Here is a 16,460-nt window from a genome sequence, read left to right as displayed (position 1 = left end):
TAAGGTACAAGATGTTAAGATATTAAAGGAAGTGATAATGTGCTCGCGGACTGTTTATCTAGATGCTGAATTGAATGTATAACTGTATTACTCTGTAGTGAAAAGAAAAGCTTTTGTATTGTGTTAGATTCTAAAATCCTGCAAGACTCTGTATTACTTCGTTTTTACCAATGGTAAAAACGCATTGAAGAAAGGGGGTGTTACGCCCGTGGCCCCCTCCTTTTTGAGAATCGCAGGATCGCTATTGATTCGAGTCAGGAGACCCAGGAAATGAGAGAAAGACATGCAGAATCCACAAAGAGTTTGGAATGTGTCCTGGCCTCCGAAAGGCGGAACCATTGATAACGGCTATTGTCTCTTGGAGACGGAATTGTGTATTGAATCCTGTATGATGCCTCGAAGCCCCCAGGCACTGAACCCGGGGGCGGGGGGGGGTTGGTGGAGGGATTGCATCATCCCACCCTGATTGACATCTGAGACCCTGTGAGTCAGGATAAAAGAGGGTCTGAGGAACAGTCCCTTTAGACGCACCAGAAGAAATGCTAGCGATCCCATAATAGCAAAAACTGGTGGAAAGGCCACGTGCGTCCTTTTCCATTTGACTTGGAATCGGTGGGCCCTTTACCACGGCAGAACGGTTTTTAGCTAACAACAGGGAAATCAACTCCCAACGACTCTCGAAGGATTGACATCATAAAAGGAATGGGCAAGTTTTAACCCGTCTTTCTCTCCAACCAAAAAGCTGCAGCTTGAATGAACTACAGTGACTTTTATATTTCCATTGGACAATACATTATCCCCTAGACAACGATAGAGCTATTTCTTATTGATTATTATTATACCCGCGCTTTTAGATTTAGTATTGACGAAGTATATTATCTGTATGTTTGCATTGATATTATTTTGTGTATTTTTATCAATAAATACTGTTAAAAATAGTACCATCAGACTTCAACGGACCTCTCTATCTTTGCTGGTAAGTGACCCAGTTACGGGGTACGTAACACTACAAATTTCATAATCTCCTAAAGGGCTCAGTGGACTTAACTCTCAAGCAAGATGATACAGTACCTTTAAGTGGACAAAGATTCATCACCATGGCTGGAAGTGAGGTAGGAAGGGGGTACTCCGAGCCAGGCTGGAACACAGAGAAATGAGACAACCTCTACTCAACATCTTGTTAGCACATATGCAGGCACTGGAGAATAAAATTGAGGACCTGAGGGCAAATTTGATGTATCAGAGGGAAATGAGAGATTGTTGTGTTCAATACTTAATTGAGGCATGGCTTAATCCTAACACAGTAGATATGGTGATCAGACCGAAAGACTTCCTGATTCAAAGGATGGACCAAACTGCTGATTTAGAAACGGTAAAAGGTAGAGGTGTAATTCATGATGAATTCTGCAAGCTCATGTTCCCCTGACCTTGAACATCTAATGGTCAAATGCTGTCCACTCTATTTACTTGGGAATTCTCCATGATCCTGATCGCAGTTTACATACCACCAACAGCTGACTGTAATCAGGTGCTTCAGATACTGCATCATATCATCTCCAAACAAGAAACAGTCCATCCTGATGCATTTCAAATCATAGGGTCTTCAACAAAATCCTAGCCCAATTACTATCAGCATATGAAGTAGCACTGGAGGCCCCAACACTCTAGACCACTATAATACTAAGATAAGGAATGCCTACTATTCCATGTTCAGACATCAAGATTGGAGTGTAGAGGACAGCGAGGAAACTGTCATGTCTTGCAGAGGGATCTGCATCAGCTGGAAAAATGGGCTGAAAAATGGTAATTAGAATTTAATGCAGATAAGTACGAGGTTTTGCACTTTGGTAGGACCAACCAGGGTAGATCTTACACAGTTAATGGTAGGGCACTGAGGGGTGTGGTTTAAAAAAAGGGATCTGTGAATATTTGTGCATTATTTGTTGAAAGTGGCATCAGAGGTAAATAGGGTCGTAAAGAGGTTTTGGCACTTTAGCCTTTATAAATCAGTGTATTGAGTATAAGAGATAGGAAGTTATGTTGAATTTGTATAAGACACTAATGAGGCCTAATTTGGAGTATTGTGCATGGTTTTGGTCACCCACCTACAGGAAAGATGTAATGGATGTTGAAAGAACACAGAGAAAAATCACAAGGGTGTTGCCAGGTCTGGAGAAGCTGAGTTATGAGGAAAGATTGACTAGGTTAGGACTGTATCCTTTAGAATTTAGAACATTGAGACAAGATTTAATAGAGGTATACAAAATTAAGAGGGGGTATAGATAGGGTAAATGCAAGCGGGCTTTTTCCATTGAGGGTGAGTGGGACTACAACCAGAGGTCATGGGTTAAGAATGAAAAGGGGAGTAGTTTAAGGGGAACATAAGGGGAAACTTCTTCACTCACAGGGTCGTGAGAGTGTGGATTGAGCTGTCAGCACAAGTGGTACAAGTGAGCTCGATTTCAACACTTAAGAGCAGTTTTGATAGCTTTTTGGATAGTAGGGGTATGGATGGCTTTGTTCCCAGTGCAGGTTGTTGGGAGCATGCTGTTTAAATGTCTTTGGCATGGACTGGATGGGTCAAAGGGCCTGTTTCTGTGTTGTACTTCTCTATGACTCTATGGTTGCCATGGGCTTTATTGAAACAGTTGTGGATGATTGTATCCCCTCAAATCATTATGTCTTCCCCAACCGGAAGCTCTGATGAACTGTAACATCTGCTGAGGGTCATGTCAGAGGCATTCAAGTCTGGTGACCAAGAAAGTTACAATGGTCCAGGTACGATCTCTGGAAAGTCATCTCATGGACAAAGTGGCAATTCCAGAGTTAACTTGAATGAACGACATATGCTCAACTGTTGTGGCACCCCTTAAATTCTATCACCTTTTATAACATCAAATCAGATGACATAGGTAACAACAGGGCTTTGTTTCCAAATGAGCTCAATGTATTCAATGATTGCTTTGACCAACAAAACATGGAAGTATTATCACAAACTCCTGCAGTGATGAGACTGCTGAACAGATCCTCACCCGGATCTGGGCCGTACCTTCCAAATATCCGGACCTGACTTGCACTACCTTACTTTCCCTTTTCTATTTTCTAATTATGATTTATAATTTAAATTTTTATTATATTTACTTCGATTTGTACTTCAGGGAGCACAAAGCGCAGAATCAAATATTGCTGTGATGATTGTACGCTCTAGTATCAATTGTTTGGTGACAATAAAGTCCCCAATGAACCTGTAACTTCAGTATCTGAGGCCAATATGTGAGTAGCCTTCAGGAGGGTGAACCCATGAAAAGCATCTGGCTGAGTCAGGACACCAGGCCAATTACTAAAGACCTGTGCTGATCAAATGGCTGGAGTATTCACTGAGATCTTTAGCCTCTCACTTCAAAAACTTCTCATAAACTTCTATAGATGTAACGTGGAGAGCATACTGACAGGCTGCATCACTGTCTGGTATGGGGGGTGGGGGGCGCTACTGCACAGGACCAAAAGAAGCTCGGAGGGTCGTAAATTGTGGGTACTAGCCTACAGAAGTACCCAGGACATCTTTAAGAAGCGGTGTCTATAAAGGCAGCGGTTCATTGTTAAGGACTCCCAGCACCCAGGGATGCTCTTTTCTCATTGTTATCATCAGTTAGGAAGTACAGAAGCCTGAAGGCATACACTCAATGATTCATGAACAGCTTCCTCTCCTCTGCCATCCATTTCCTAAATGGACATTGAACCCATAATATACTTTTCAGTATATATTATTTCTGTTTTCACACGATTTTTAATCTCCAATATACATATACTGTAATTGATTTAAGTTCAAGTCACTTTTTATTGTCATTTAGACCATGGCACAGTACACAGTAAAAACTAGACAACATTTTTCAGGACCATGGTGCTACATGAAACAATACAAAAACTACACTGAACTACGTAAAACAACACAAAAAATTCACTAGACTACAGACCTACCCAGCACTGCATAAAGTGCACAAAACAGTGCCAGCATTACAATAAATAATAAACTAGACAATAGGCACAGTAGAGGGCAGTAAGTTGGTGTCATTCCAGGCTCTGGGTATTGAGGAGTCTGATAGCTTGGGGGAAGAAACTGTTACATAGTCTGGTCGTGAGAGCCTGAATGCTTCAGTGCCTTTTCCCAGATGGCAGGAAGGAGAAGAATTTGTATGAGGGGTGCGCAGGGTCCTTCATAATGCTGTTTGCTTCGCGGGTGCAGTGTGTGATGTAAATGTCTGTAATGGCAGGAAGAGAGACCCCGATGATCTTCTCAGCTGAACTCACTATCTGCTGCAAGGTCTTGCGATCTGATATGGTGCAATTTCCGAACCAGGCAGTGATGCAGCTGCTCAGGATGCTCTCAATACAACCTCTGTAGAATGTAGTGAGGATGGGGGGTGGGAGATGGACTTTCTTCAGCCTTTGCAGAAAGTAGAGGCACTGCTGGGCTTTCTTTGCTATGGAGCTGGTGTTGAGGGACCAGGTGAGATTCTTTGCCAGGTGAACACCAAGAAATTTTGTGCTCTTAACGATCTCTACTGAGGAGCTGTCAATGTTCAGCGGGGAGTGGTCGCTCCGTGCCCTCCTGAAGTCAACAACAATCTCTTTTGTCTTGTTCACATTCAGAGACAGGTTGTTGGCTGTGCACCAGTCTGTTAGCTGCTGCACTGCTTCTCTGTATGCTGACTCGTCGTTCTTGCTGATGAGCCCCACCGTGGTCGTGTCATCTGCGAACTTAATGATATGGTTTGAGCTGTGTGTTGCTGCACAGCATGGGTCAGCAGAGTGAACAGCAATGGACTGAGCACACAGCCCTGGGAAGCCCCCGTTTTCAGTGGGATGGTGTTGGAGATGCTACTTCCGATCTGTACTGACTGAGGTCTCCCAGTCAGGAAGTCTAGGATCCAGCTGCAGAGGGAGGTGTTCAGGCCCTGTAGGCTCAGCTTTCCAATCAGTTTCTGAGGAATGATTGTGTTTAATGCTGAACTGAAGTCTATGAACAGCATTTGAATGTACATGTCTTTTTTGTCCAGGTGGGTTAGGGCCAGGTGGAGGGTGATTGCAATGGCGTTGTCTGTTGAATGGTTGGGATGGTACGCGAACTGCAGGGGGTCCAGTGAGGGGGGTAGCAGGGTCTTGATGTGGCTCATGATGAGCCTCATTATATAATTTATTTTTTCTTCTTTTATATTATGTATGGCATTGAACTGCTGCTGCTAAGTTAACAAATTTCACAATGCATGCCGATGATAATAAACCTGATTCTGATTCTGAGCATTCTGAGATACTACCCTGCTTCAAACAGACTTCACTTATACTGGTTCCTAAGAAAAATGTGGTAACCTGCCTCAATGACAATCATTTGGTTGGACTTGTATCCTCAGTGATGAAGTGTTTTGAGAGGTTGGTGGTGAAACATATCAACTCCTGCTGGTGAAGCAACATCGATACGCTCCAGTTTGCTACCAGAGCAACATGTCCACAGCAGATGTAATCTGATGCACCCTTCACTCAAAAATGCATTTGCCAGGATGCTCTTTATGGATTACAGCTTGGCATTCAATACTATCATCTCCTCAAAACTACTCAATAAACTTCAAGACCTTAGCATCAGTGCCTCCTTGTGCAATTGGATCCATGAATTTCTCTCTTGCAGAACCGGTCAGTTCCAATTGGCAACATCTCCTCCATGATTTCCTTCAGCACAGGTGTACTACAGGGCTGTGTGCTTATCCCTGGCTTAACTCACATTATATTTATGACTGTGTGGCTAACCACAGTTCCAATGCCATATTCACGTTTGCTGATGACACCTAGGTCGAATATAACGTGGTGATGAAGCAGCATATACCTGTAAGAGGGAGAAGGCACAGGAGGGTCAGGTTCTCTCTACCAGGTTCAGGAACAATGATTATCCCTCACCTATCAGGGTCTGGATCCAAAGGAGATAACTTCACTTGTTCCATCATCAAAATATTCCCAGAGCCTATTGACTCACTTTCAAGGAATCTTCATCTCATATTCTTGTTATTGCTTATTTAGTTGTTATTGTTAATATTATTTATTTCTTTTTGTATTTGCACTGTTTGTTGTGATTTACACACTGATTGAGCACCCAAGTTGGTGTGTTCTTTCACTGATTTTTTAAATATAGTTATTTTATTTTGGATTTATCAACTATGCCCGCAGGCAAATGAATCTCAGGGTTCTATATGGTGGCTTATATGTACTTTGATAATAAATTTACTTATTCACTTAGAGATGGAACTTGTTACCAGCAGAAGTGGTCGATGTAAGTTCAATTGTAAAATTTTAAGAAAAGTTTGAATAGGTACGTGGATGAGAGTGATATGGAGAGCTGTTGTTCAGTGCAGATAGATGGGACTATGCAGAAGTCAGGTTGACATGGACTATGTGGGCCAAAGGGCCCATTTCTGGCAGTAGTACTCTATGACTGTATCTAAGGGATTCAAGATTTAAGGTAAATAGAGGAGATCAGAGGTTACAATTTTAAGTCAAAATGATGATTGGCATCCAGAACACATTGCCTGAGAAAGTGGAGGCAGCATCTGGCTCAGCACTGAATTGCCAAAGCACACAAAACTTCAGACTAAATGCTAGTAAATGGGATTGTTCAGGATAGGAATTTGATGATTCTCAAGGGTCTGTCTCTGTGAACCATACTGTCATACTGATTGTGGGATCTGGCTTTGCGTGAATTCTCTGTTGGAATTTCTTTGTGATTGTAATGAACCATGTGACCAAAGGTATACTGTTCCACAATAGAATTTCTGGCTGAAAAAGCCTTAGTTCTTTGACTTTTGTGGGGTTGAGCTAAGCAAATCTCATTTTATTAGAATAAAGACTCCAGTTGTGCAACTTTCTATTCGTTTCAATTATGATTTGTTTTATATTTTGCAGGACTTGGAGTTCATGGAAGCAATTCTGAAAAGTGAGCAGGAAGGTTGGGAAGCATGGGACAAGCACACTGCACAAAGTGTGAGGACTTCGCTCAACCGCCAGGAGAGGAGCCGTATCCTGTGGGAAGAAGTGTCTGTACTGGAAGAGGATACTTCCAAGGTCACTGTGTTGCAATTGCGTCTGGATGAATCTCAGAAAACTCTACAGAAAGAGAGGGAGTAAGTACTGATGTACAGACTTACCAGAGTTCATACATTGAATGCTTGTTTCCATTGTAACATCTTTAGGGATAAGGGTTAAGGACTTGCGATTGAGGTTGAAGGTGGATTCTAGGAACTTAACTATAGGCTCCAATGTAGGAATGCTGTACTATCAGATGTCAAACTGAGCTGATTGATGCAATGGATCCTGCAGATTATTTTGAGGGAAAGTATGGTGAAGATCAAATTTATTCCCTGCAGTACCTACTATCAAAATAGATAGATATAAGACAGCCTCAGGTAACAAATAGGTTTCATTTTTATGGACTTCCATGTGGGTACCAATGATGAAGGAAGTACAAGAGAAAAGGTTTTGCTAATGGAATTTGAGAAGATAAGGACTAAATGTCTGGATTGTTACCTGAGCCATGTGCAAATTGGAACAGGGTTAATATGACCATAAAACCATAAGATATAGGAGCAGAATTAAGCCTTTTAGCTCATTGAGTCTCCTCTGCCATTTCATCATGTCTGATCCAATTTTCTTCTCAGTCCCAATCGCTTGCCTTTTCTCTATATCCCTTCATGCCCTGACCAATCAAGAATCTATCAATATACATAAAGACTTGCCTCTGTAGCTACTTGTGGCAAAGAACTCCACTATTCTCCTCTTTCTGGCTAAACAAAATTCCTCCTCATTGCTGTTCTAAAAGGGACACCCTTCTATTCTGAGGCTGTGTCCTCTGGTCTTAGCTCTCACACCATAGGAAACATCCTCTCCACATCCACTCTATCAAAGCCTTTCACTATTCGATAGGTTTTATTGAGGTCACTCCTCATTCTTCTGAATTCCAGCAAATAAAGGCCCAGAGCCCAAACCTGCTCGCAATACTCCAAGTGAGACCTCACCAGTCAGTGCTTTATAAAGTCTCAACATTACATCTTGACTTATATGTTCTAGTCATCTTGAAATGAATATCAACATTGCATTTGCCTTCCTCACCACAGACTCAATCTGCAAATTAACCTGTGGGGAATCCTGCACAGGCACTCCCAGGTCCCTTTGCACCTCAGTTTTTTTGTATTTTCTCTCCATTTACAAAATAGTCAGCCCTTTCATTTCTTCTACCAAAGTGCATGATCAAACACTTCCTGATGCTGTGTTCCATCTACCACTACTTTGCCCATTCTCCTAATTTGTCTGTCCTTCTGTAGCCTCTCTCTCAAAACTATCTGCCCTTCCACCTATCTTCATATCATCATCAAACTTTGCAACAAACCATCAATTCCATCATCCAAATCATTGACATATAACATAAAAAGAATCGGTTCCGTCGGAGATCCCCATAGAACACCACTAGTTACTGGCGGTCAACCAGAAAAGACTTCCATTATTCCCACTCTTTGCCTCCTGCCAATCAGCCTCTGCTTTATCTATGCTCGAATCTTTCCTGTAACAGCATGGGCTTGTAGCTTTTGAAGCAGCCTCATGTTTGGCATCTTGTCAAAGGCCTTCTGAAAATCCAAGTACACAACATCAACTGATTCTTCTTTGGCTATCCTGCTTGTTATTTCTTCAAAGAATTCCAACAGATTTGTCAGACATGATTTTCCATTGAGGAAACCATGCTGACTATATCCTATGTGCCTTCAGGTATCCTGAGACCTCATCCTTAATAATCGACTCCAATATCTTCCCAACCACTGAGGTCAGACTAACTGGCCTATAATTTCCTTTCTTCTGCCTCTCTCCTTTCTTCAAGAGTGGAGTGACATTTGTAGTTTTCCAATCTTCTGGAACCATTCCAAAATATTGTGATTCTTAAAAGATCATCACTAATGCCTCCACAATCTTTTCACTCACCTCTTTCAGAATGCTGGGGTGAACACCATCTGCTCCAACCGACTTATCTACCTTCAGACCTTCCAGTTTTCCAAGACCCTTCTTTCTAGTAATGGTAACTTCACACACTTCATGACCTGACACTTGGAGCTTCCACATACTGCTCGACTCTTCCACAGTGAAGACTGCTACAAAATACTTCTTCAGTTTGTCGCCATTTCCTTGTCCCCCTTTGCTATCTCTCCAGTATTGTTTTCCAGTGGTTTGAAACTCACTCTCGCCTCTCTTTTACACTATATCTGTTTGAAGAAACTTTTGGTATTTAAGGTCGAAAAGCTAAAAAGCGTGACTAAGGTTCTGTGGTCATGACAGATGCTCCTGGATGGTTTGTTGCCTCCTGGGTGCCAGGGTCAGGGATGTCTCTGATCGTGTGTACAGCATTCTGAAATGGGAGGGTGAGCAGCTAGATGTCATGGTTCACATTGGTACCAATGATGTAGGAAGAAAGAGTGAGGAGGTCCTGAAGAGTGAGTATAGAGAGCTTGGCAGTAAGATAAAAAGCAGGACCTCGAGAGTGGTAATCTCAGGATTGCTACCTGTGCCACGTGCGAGTGGGGGTAAGAATAGGATGCTCTGGAGGATGAACACGTGGTTGAGGAACTGGTGTAGGGGGCAGGGTTTCAGCTTCCTGGATCATTGGGACCTCATCTGGGGCAGGTGGGACCTGTACAAGAGAGACGGGTTACACCTAAACTACAAGGGGACCAATATCCTTGCAGTGAGGTTTGTTAGTGCTATTGGGGAGGGTTTAAACTAGATTTGCAGGGGATAGGAACCAGAGTGCCAGAGTAGATAGTGGAGCAAGGGTGAAAATAAATGATGTTAAAGTTTCATGCAAAGTCACAAATAGAAGGGTTGTGTGTGGTGGTAATAATCTTCTGAGGTGTGTCTATTTCAATGTGAGGAGTATTGTGGGAAAAGCTGACGAGCTGAGGGCATGGATTGACACATGGAATTACTACATTATAGCCATTAGTGAAACTTGGCTACAGGAGGGGCAGGACTGGCAGCTTAATGTTCCAGGTTTTAGATGTTTCAGACGTGATAGAGACAGAGGGATGAAGGGTTGGGGGGTGGGGTGGCATTGCTAGTCAGGGAAAATGTTTCAGCAGTGTTTAGGCAGGACATATTAGAGGGCTTGTCTACCGAGGCCATATGGGTGGAGCTGAGAAACAGGAAAGGTATGACCACATTAATGGGGTTGTAATGGGGTAGTCAGCGAGAATTGGAGGAGCAAATCTGCAGAGAGATAGCAGACAACTGCAGGAAACATAAAGTTGTGACAGTATGGGATTTTAATTTTCCACATATTGATTGGGACTCCCATACTGTTAAAGGTCTAGACGGGTTAGAGTTTGTAAAATGTGTTCAGGAAAGTTTTCTAAATCAATATATAGAGGTACCAACTAGAGAGGATGCAATATTAGATCTCCTATTAGGAAACGAGTTAGGACAGGTGACAGAAGTGTGTGTAGGGGAACACTTTGGTTCCAGTGATCATAACACCATTAGTTTCAACTTAATCATGGATAAAGATAGATCTGGTCCTCGGGTTGAGGTTTTAAACTGGAAGAAGGCCAAATTTGAAGAAATGAGAAAGGATCTAAAAAGTGTGAATTGGGACAGGTTGTTCTCTGGCAAGGATGTCGTAGGTAAGTGGGAGGCCTTCAGAGGAGAAATTTTGAGAGTGCAGAGTTTGTATGTTCCTGTCAGGATTAAAGGCAAAGTAAATAAGAATAAGGAACCTTGGTTCTCTAGGGATATTAGAACTCTGATAAAGAAGAAGAGAGAGATGTATGAAATGTATGGGAAACAGGGAGCAAATAAGGTACTTGAGAATATAAAATGTGCAAAAAAAAACTTAAGAAAGAAATCAGGAGGGCTAAAAGAAGACATGAGGTAGCTTTGGCAGTCAAGGTGAAGGATAATCCAAAGAGCTTCTATGGGTATATTAAGAGCAAAAGGATAGTAAGGGATAAAATTGGTCCTCTTGAAGATCAGAGTGGTCGGCTATGTATGGAACCAAAAGAAATGGGGGAGATCTTAAATGGGTTTTTTGCTTCTCAGTTTACTGAGGAAACTGACATGGAGTCAATGGAAATAAGGCAAACAAGTAGTGAGGTCATGGAACCTATACAGATTGAAGAGGAGGGGGTGCTTGCTATCTTGAGGCAAATCAGAGTAGATAAATCCCCAGGACCTGACAGGGTATTCCCTCGGACCTTGAAGGAAACTAGTGTTGAAATTGCAGGGGCCCTGGCAGATATATTTAGTGTCGGTATCTACGGGTGAGGTGCCAAAGGATTGGAGGATAGCTCATGTTGTTCTGTTGTTTAAAAAAGGCTCTAAAAGTAATCCGGGAATTTATAGGCCGGTAAGTTTGACATCGGTAGTAGGTAAATTATTGGAAGGAGTACTAAGAGATAGGATCTACAAGTACTTAGATAGACAGGGACTTATTAGATAGATAGATAGATAGATAGATACTTTATTCATCCCCATGGGGAAATTCAACTTTTTTCCAATGTCCCATACACTTGTTGTAGCAAAACTAATTACATACAATACTTAACTCAGTAAAAAATATGATATACATCTAAATCACTATCTCAAAAAGCATTAATAATAGCTTTTAAAAAGTTCTTAAGTCCTGGCGGTAGAATTGTAAAGCCTAATGGCATTGGGGAGTATTGACCTCTTCATCCTGTCTGAGGAGCATTGCATCGATAGTAACCTGTCGCTGAAACTGCTTCTCTGTCTCTGGATGGTGCTATGTAGAGGATATTAGAGGGAGAGTCAACATGGCTTTGTGCGTGGTAGGTCATGTTTAACATATCTACTACAGTTTTTCGAGGAGGTTATATGGAAAGTAGATGAAGGGAAGGCAGTGGATGTTGTCTGCATGGACTTCAGTAAGGCCTTTGACAAGGTCCCGCATGGGAGGTTAGTTAGGAAGATACAGTTGCTAGGTATACATGGTGAGGTAGTAAATTGGATTAGACATTGGCTCAATGGGAGAAGTCAGAGAGTGGTAGTGCAGGATTGCTTCTCTGAGTGGAGGCCTGTTACTAGTGGTGTGCCACAGGGGTCCATTGTTATTTGTCATGTATATCAATGATCTGGATGATAATGTGTAAATTGGATCAGCAAATTTGCTGATGATACAAAGATTGGAGGTGTAGTGGACAGTGAGGAAGGTTTTCAAAGCTTGCAAAGGGATCTGGACCAGCTGGAAAAATGGGCTGAAAAATGGCAGATGGAGTTTAGTACAGACAAGTGTGAGGTATTACACTTTGGAAGGAAAAACCAAGTTAGAACATACAAAGTAAATGTTAGGACACTGAGGAGTGCAGTAGAACAGAGGGATCTAGGAATGAATATATATACAAAATTCCCTAAAAGTGGCCACAGGTAGATAGGGTAGTAAAGAGAGCTTTTGGTACATTGGCCTTTATAAATCAAAGTATTGAGTTTAAGAGTTGGAATGTTGTGGTGAGGTTGTATAAGACATTGGTGAGGCTGAATTTGGAGTATTGTGTGCAGTTTTGGTCACCGAATTTCAGGAAGGATATTAATAAGGTTGAAAGAGTGCAGATAAGGTTTACAAGGATGTTGCTGGTGTTACGAACCCCGTAACTGGGTGTCTTACCAGCAAAGATAGGAGTAGCCGTTGAAGTCTGATGATACTATTTTTAACAGTATTTATTAGTAAAAATACACAAAAATAATATCAATGCAAATGTACAGATAATATACGTCATCAATACTAAACCTAAAAGTGCGGGTATAATAATCATCAATAAGAAATAAGCTCTATCGTTGTCTAGGGGATAATGAATTGTCCGATGGAAATATAAAGTTCAGTTCAGTTCATACAGGCTGCAGTCGTTGCTGATCACCGTGTGGCAATTGTTGGAGAGAGAGAGAGAGAGAAAAAAACTTGCCGACTTTCCTTGTTACGATCTTGATCCGTATCCGTCCTTTAGCTAGACCGTTCCGTGGAGGACTCGCCACCCAGGACACACACACACAAGTCCCCCACTGGTCTCGTAGCGTTTCTCCTGGTGTGTCTGAGGGGTGTTCCCCAGACCCGACTTTTATCCTCACTTAAGGGGTCTCAGATGTCAATCAGGTTGGGATGATGCAATCCCTCAACCAGACCACTCTAGTTGCCCCCTGAGGGGTTTCAATGAATAGTACAGTACTCAATACACAATTCCTCCTTCAAGAGACAATAGCAGTAATCTCTCTCTCCTTGTCAATAGGAGACATTCCACCTTGTGTATTCTGCGTTGTCTATAACAACTGCCTTTGCTGTTATCCTGTGTCTCATCTCCCTTGATAACAGCATCGGAATAGTAGCGATTTGCGATTCTCCAAAAGGAGGGGGCGACTTAGCACCCTTTGGCCCATCAGAGTTGCTCCACATTCGTAACACCGGGACTTGAGAAACTGAGTTACAGAGAAAGGTTAAATAGGTTAGAACTTTATTCCCTGGAGCGTAGAAGAATGAGGGGAGATTTGATAGAGGTATATAAAATTATGACGGGCATAGATAGAGTGAATGCAAGCAGGCTTTTTCCACTGAGGCTAGGGGAGAAAAGAACCAGAGGACATGGGTTAAGGCTGAAGGGGGAAAAGTTTAAAGGGAACATTGGGGGGAGGCTTCACACAGAGAGTGGTGAGAGTGTGGAATGAGCTGCCAGATGAAGTTGTAAATGCGGGCTCACTTTTAACATTTAAGAAAAACTTGGACAGGTACGTGGATGAGAGGGGTTTGGAGGGATATGGGCGAGGTGCAGGTCAGTGGGACTAGGCAGAAAATTGGCTCAGCTCAGCCAAGAAGGGCCAAAAGGGCTGTTTCTGTGCTGTAATGTTCTATGGTTCTAAAAGACTGGTGTGGGAGAAGTGGGTTTGAACTTGTGGGACATTTGCACCTAATTTGGGGAAGAAGAGAGCTGTTCCAAATAGACTGACTTAATCTCAACAATGCTGGGTCTAGGGTCCTGTTGAATAGCATAAATGGGTTGTGGGTAGGGTTTCAAACAAAATTATCAAAGAGAAAATTATTAATAAAATAAAAGAGAAGTAATGAGAGGGAGAGACTATAAGACTTAGGATAAGAATTAGGCCATTTAGCCTATTGAATCTGCTCCATCATTCCACCATGGCTGATTTATCAGCCCTCTCAAGCCCATTCTCCTGCCTTTTTCCAAAATGTTTGACACTCTTACTAATCAAGAACCTACCAATCTTCAAATACATATATATCTCCAATGCCTGCACAGCCAACTGTGTCAATAGATTCCACAGATTCTCCACCCTGTACCTAAAGAATTCCTCCTCATCTCTGTTTTAAAGGGATGCACTATTCTCAGTCTGTGGTCTCTGGTCCGAGTTTCCCCCACTGTAGCAAGCCTCCTCTCCACTTCCGCTATCTAGGCCTTTCATTGGCACATTTCAATGAAATTCCCCCTCATTCTTCTAAACTCCTGAGAGTACAGGTCCAGTGCCATGGAATGCTCCTCATATGTTAACCCTTTCATTTCTAGGATCATTCTCATGAGCTTCTTCTAGAGCCTATCCTATGCCAAGGTCCAAAACTGCTCACAATACTCCAAGTACAGTCTCACTAATGTACTATAACTCTGCATTACCTCCTTGTTGTTATATTCTAGTCCTCTCAAAATGAAGGCTAACATTCTATTTGCTTTCCTTAGCACTGACTCAATGTGCAAGTTACCTTTTAGGGAATCCCACGTTCTTTTTGCATCTCCGATTTCAGAATTTTCTCCCTGTTTGGCAAGTAGTCTATGCCTTTACTATTTCTGCCAATGTGCATGACCATACACTTCCCTACACTATATTCCATCTGCCACCTATCTTCATATCATCCACAAACATGGTCATCAATTCCTTTCATCCAAATAATTGATATACAGTATAATGTGAAAAGTAGAGATCCCAACACCGACCCCTGTGAAACACCACTCGTCCATGGCAGCTAACCAGAAAAGGTACCCTTTGCCTCCTGCTAGTCAGCCAGTCTTCTATCCACGCTAGTATATTTCCTGCAATATCATGAGCCATTATCTTATTTAGCCACCATGTGCAGCCCTTTGTCAAAGGCCTTCTGAAAATGCAAGCAAACAACATTCACTGATTCTCCTTTGTCTATTCTGCCTGTTACTTCCTCAAAGAATTCCAAAAGATTTGTCAGGCAAGATTTCCCCTTAAAGGGGGCTATGCCACATTGGTTCCTGAATGCCTCCTCGTCACGTTCTGAAATTCTGTAAGTGGTAAATTTATAGATGCTGTTAGAGCTGCAGCTAGCCTCATAATCGGGGGCGTAGAGAGAGTAGAGCAGTGGGCGTAGAGAGTCTAGTGCAGTGGGCATAGGGAGAGTAGAGCAGTGGGTGTAGAGAGTGTAGAGCAGTGGGCATAGGGAGAGTGGAGCAGTGGGTGTAGAAAGTACGACGAGAGGCTGGCATTGGATTTGCCACCCGACCCCACCTCACTCGTAAACTTGCCAAGCTTCCAGAGGGCATCAATGATTGCCTGATGACGCTTCGGCTCCCACTTGGCAGTAAGAGGAGTGCAACGCTGATCAGCGCATATGCCCCAACAATGACCAACCCAGATGACATCACAGATAAGTTCTATGAAGAACTTGACGCCCTCATAGCAGCAGTCCCACAGTCAGAGAAGTTTATTGTCCTCGGGGACTTTAACACCAGAGTGGGGACAGGTTACCAGACCTGGGAAGGGATTCTTGGAAGACGTGGTATTGGCAAGTGTAACAGCAATGGCCTGCTGCTCCTCAAGACATGCACTACACATGACCTTGTCATCACCAACACCCTATTCCGCCTCCCTACCTGTAACAAGACATCTTGGATGCATCCATGCTCCAGGCACTGGCATCTGATTGACTATGCCATCACCAGAAGGAGGGACTGGCAAGACGTGAGAGTGACAAAGGCCATGAGTGGTGCCGACTGCTGGATGGATCATTGACTCATAGTGTCCAAGTTTAAACTTCGCATCCTGCCTGTGAGAAGACCCCAAGGTCAGAAGACTGCAAAGAGGCTCAATGTCTCCAAGCTGAAGAGCAGTGTATTTGCAGAAGGATTTCGTGAAGACCTAGATAGCAGGCTGCTTGACACACCCCAGGATGACCACACCAGCATTGAAGAGCAGTGGACAGCTTTCAGAGATGCAGTTTACTCTACCGCTCTCGAACACCTCGGACCAGCAATCCGTAGACATCAAGACTGGTTTGATGAGAACAACGAGGAGATACAGGCACTGTTGTCAGAGAAACATCAACTGTTCAGAGCACACCAGAACGATCCCGCATCACAAGCAAAGATAGATGCCTTCGCCAGTGCAAGATGGAAAGTGCAGAAGAA

At 42.8% G+C, this 16,460-nt stretch overlaps 1 protein-coding gene across 3 annotated transcripts in view; it reads left to right on the top strand.

Moving 5' to 3' along the window:
* Positions 1-16,460, top strand: part of ccdc102a (coiled-coil domain containing 102A) — a 211,969-nt gene that overhangs the window by 55,332 nt on the left and 140,177 nt on the right. For all 3 annotated transcript variants that reach the window (XM_073069602.1, XM_073069604.1, XM_073069603.1), the window contains one exon: positions 6,946-7,163. In XM_073069602.1, the coding sequence (XP_072925703.1) occupies positions 6,946-7,163 (218 nt within the window). The remainder of the gene's footprint in view (positions 1-6,945; positions 7,164-16,460) is intronic.

Source organism: Hemitrygon akajei, chromosome 17 (assembly GCF_048418815.1).
Source record: "Hemitrygon akajei chromosome 17, sHemAka1.3, whole genome shotgun sequence".
NCBI lineage: Eukaryota > Metazoa > Chordata > Chondrichthyes > Myliobatiformes > Dasyatidae > Hemitrygon > Hemitrygon akajei.
Note: the sequence above shows the minus strand (reverse complement) of the source record. Positions and strands in the feature narration are given on the sequence as shown.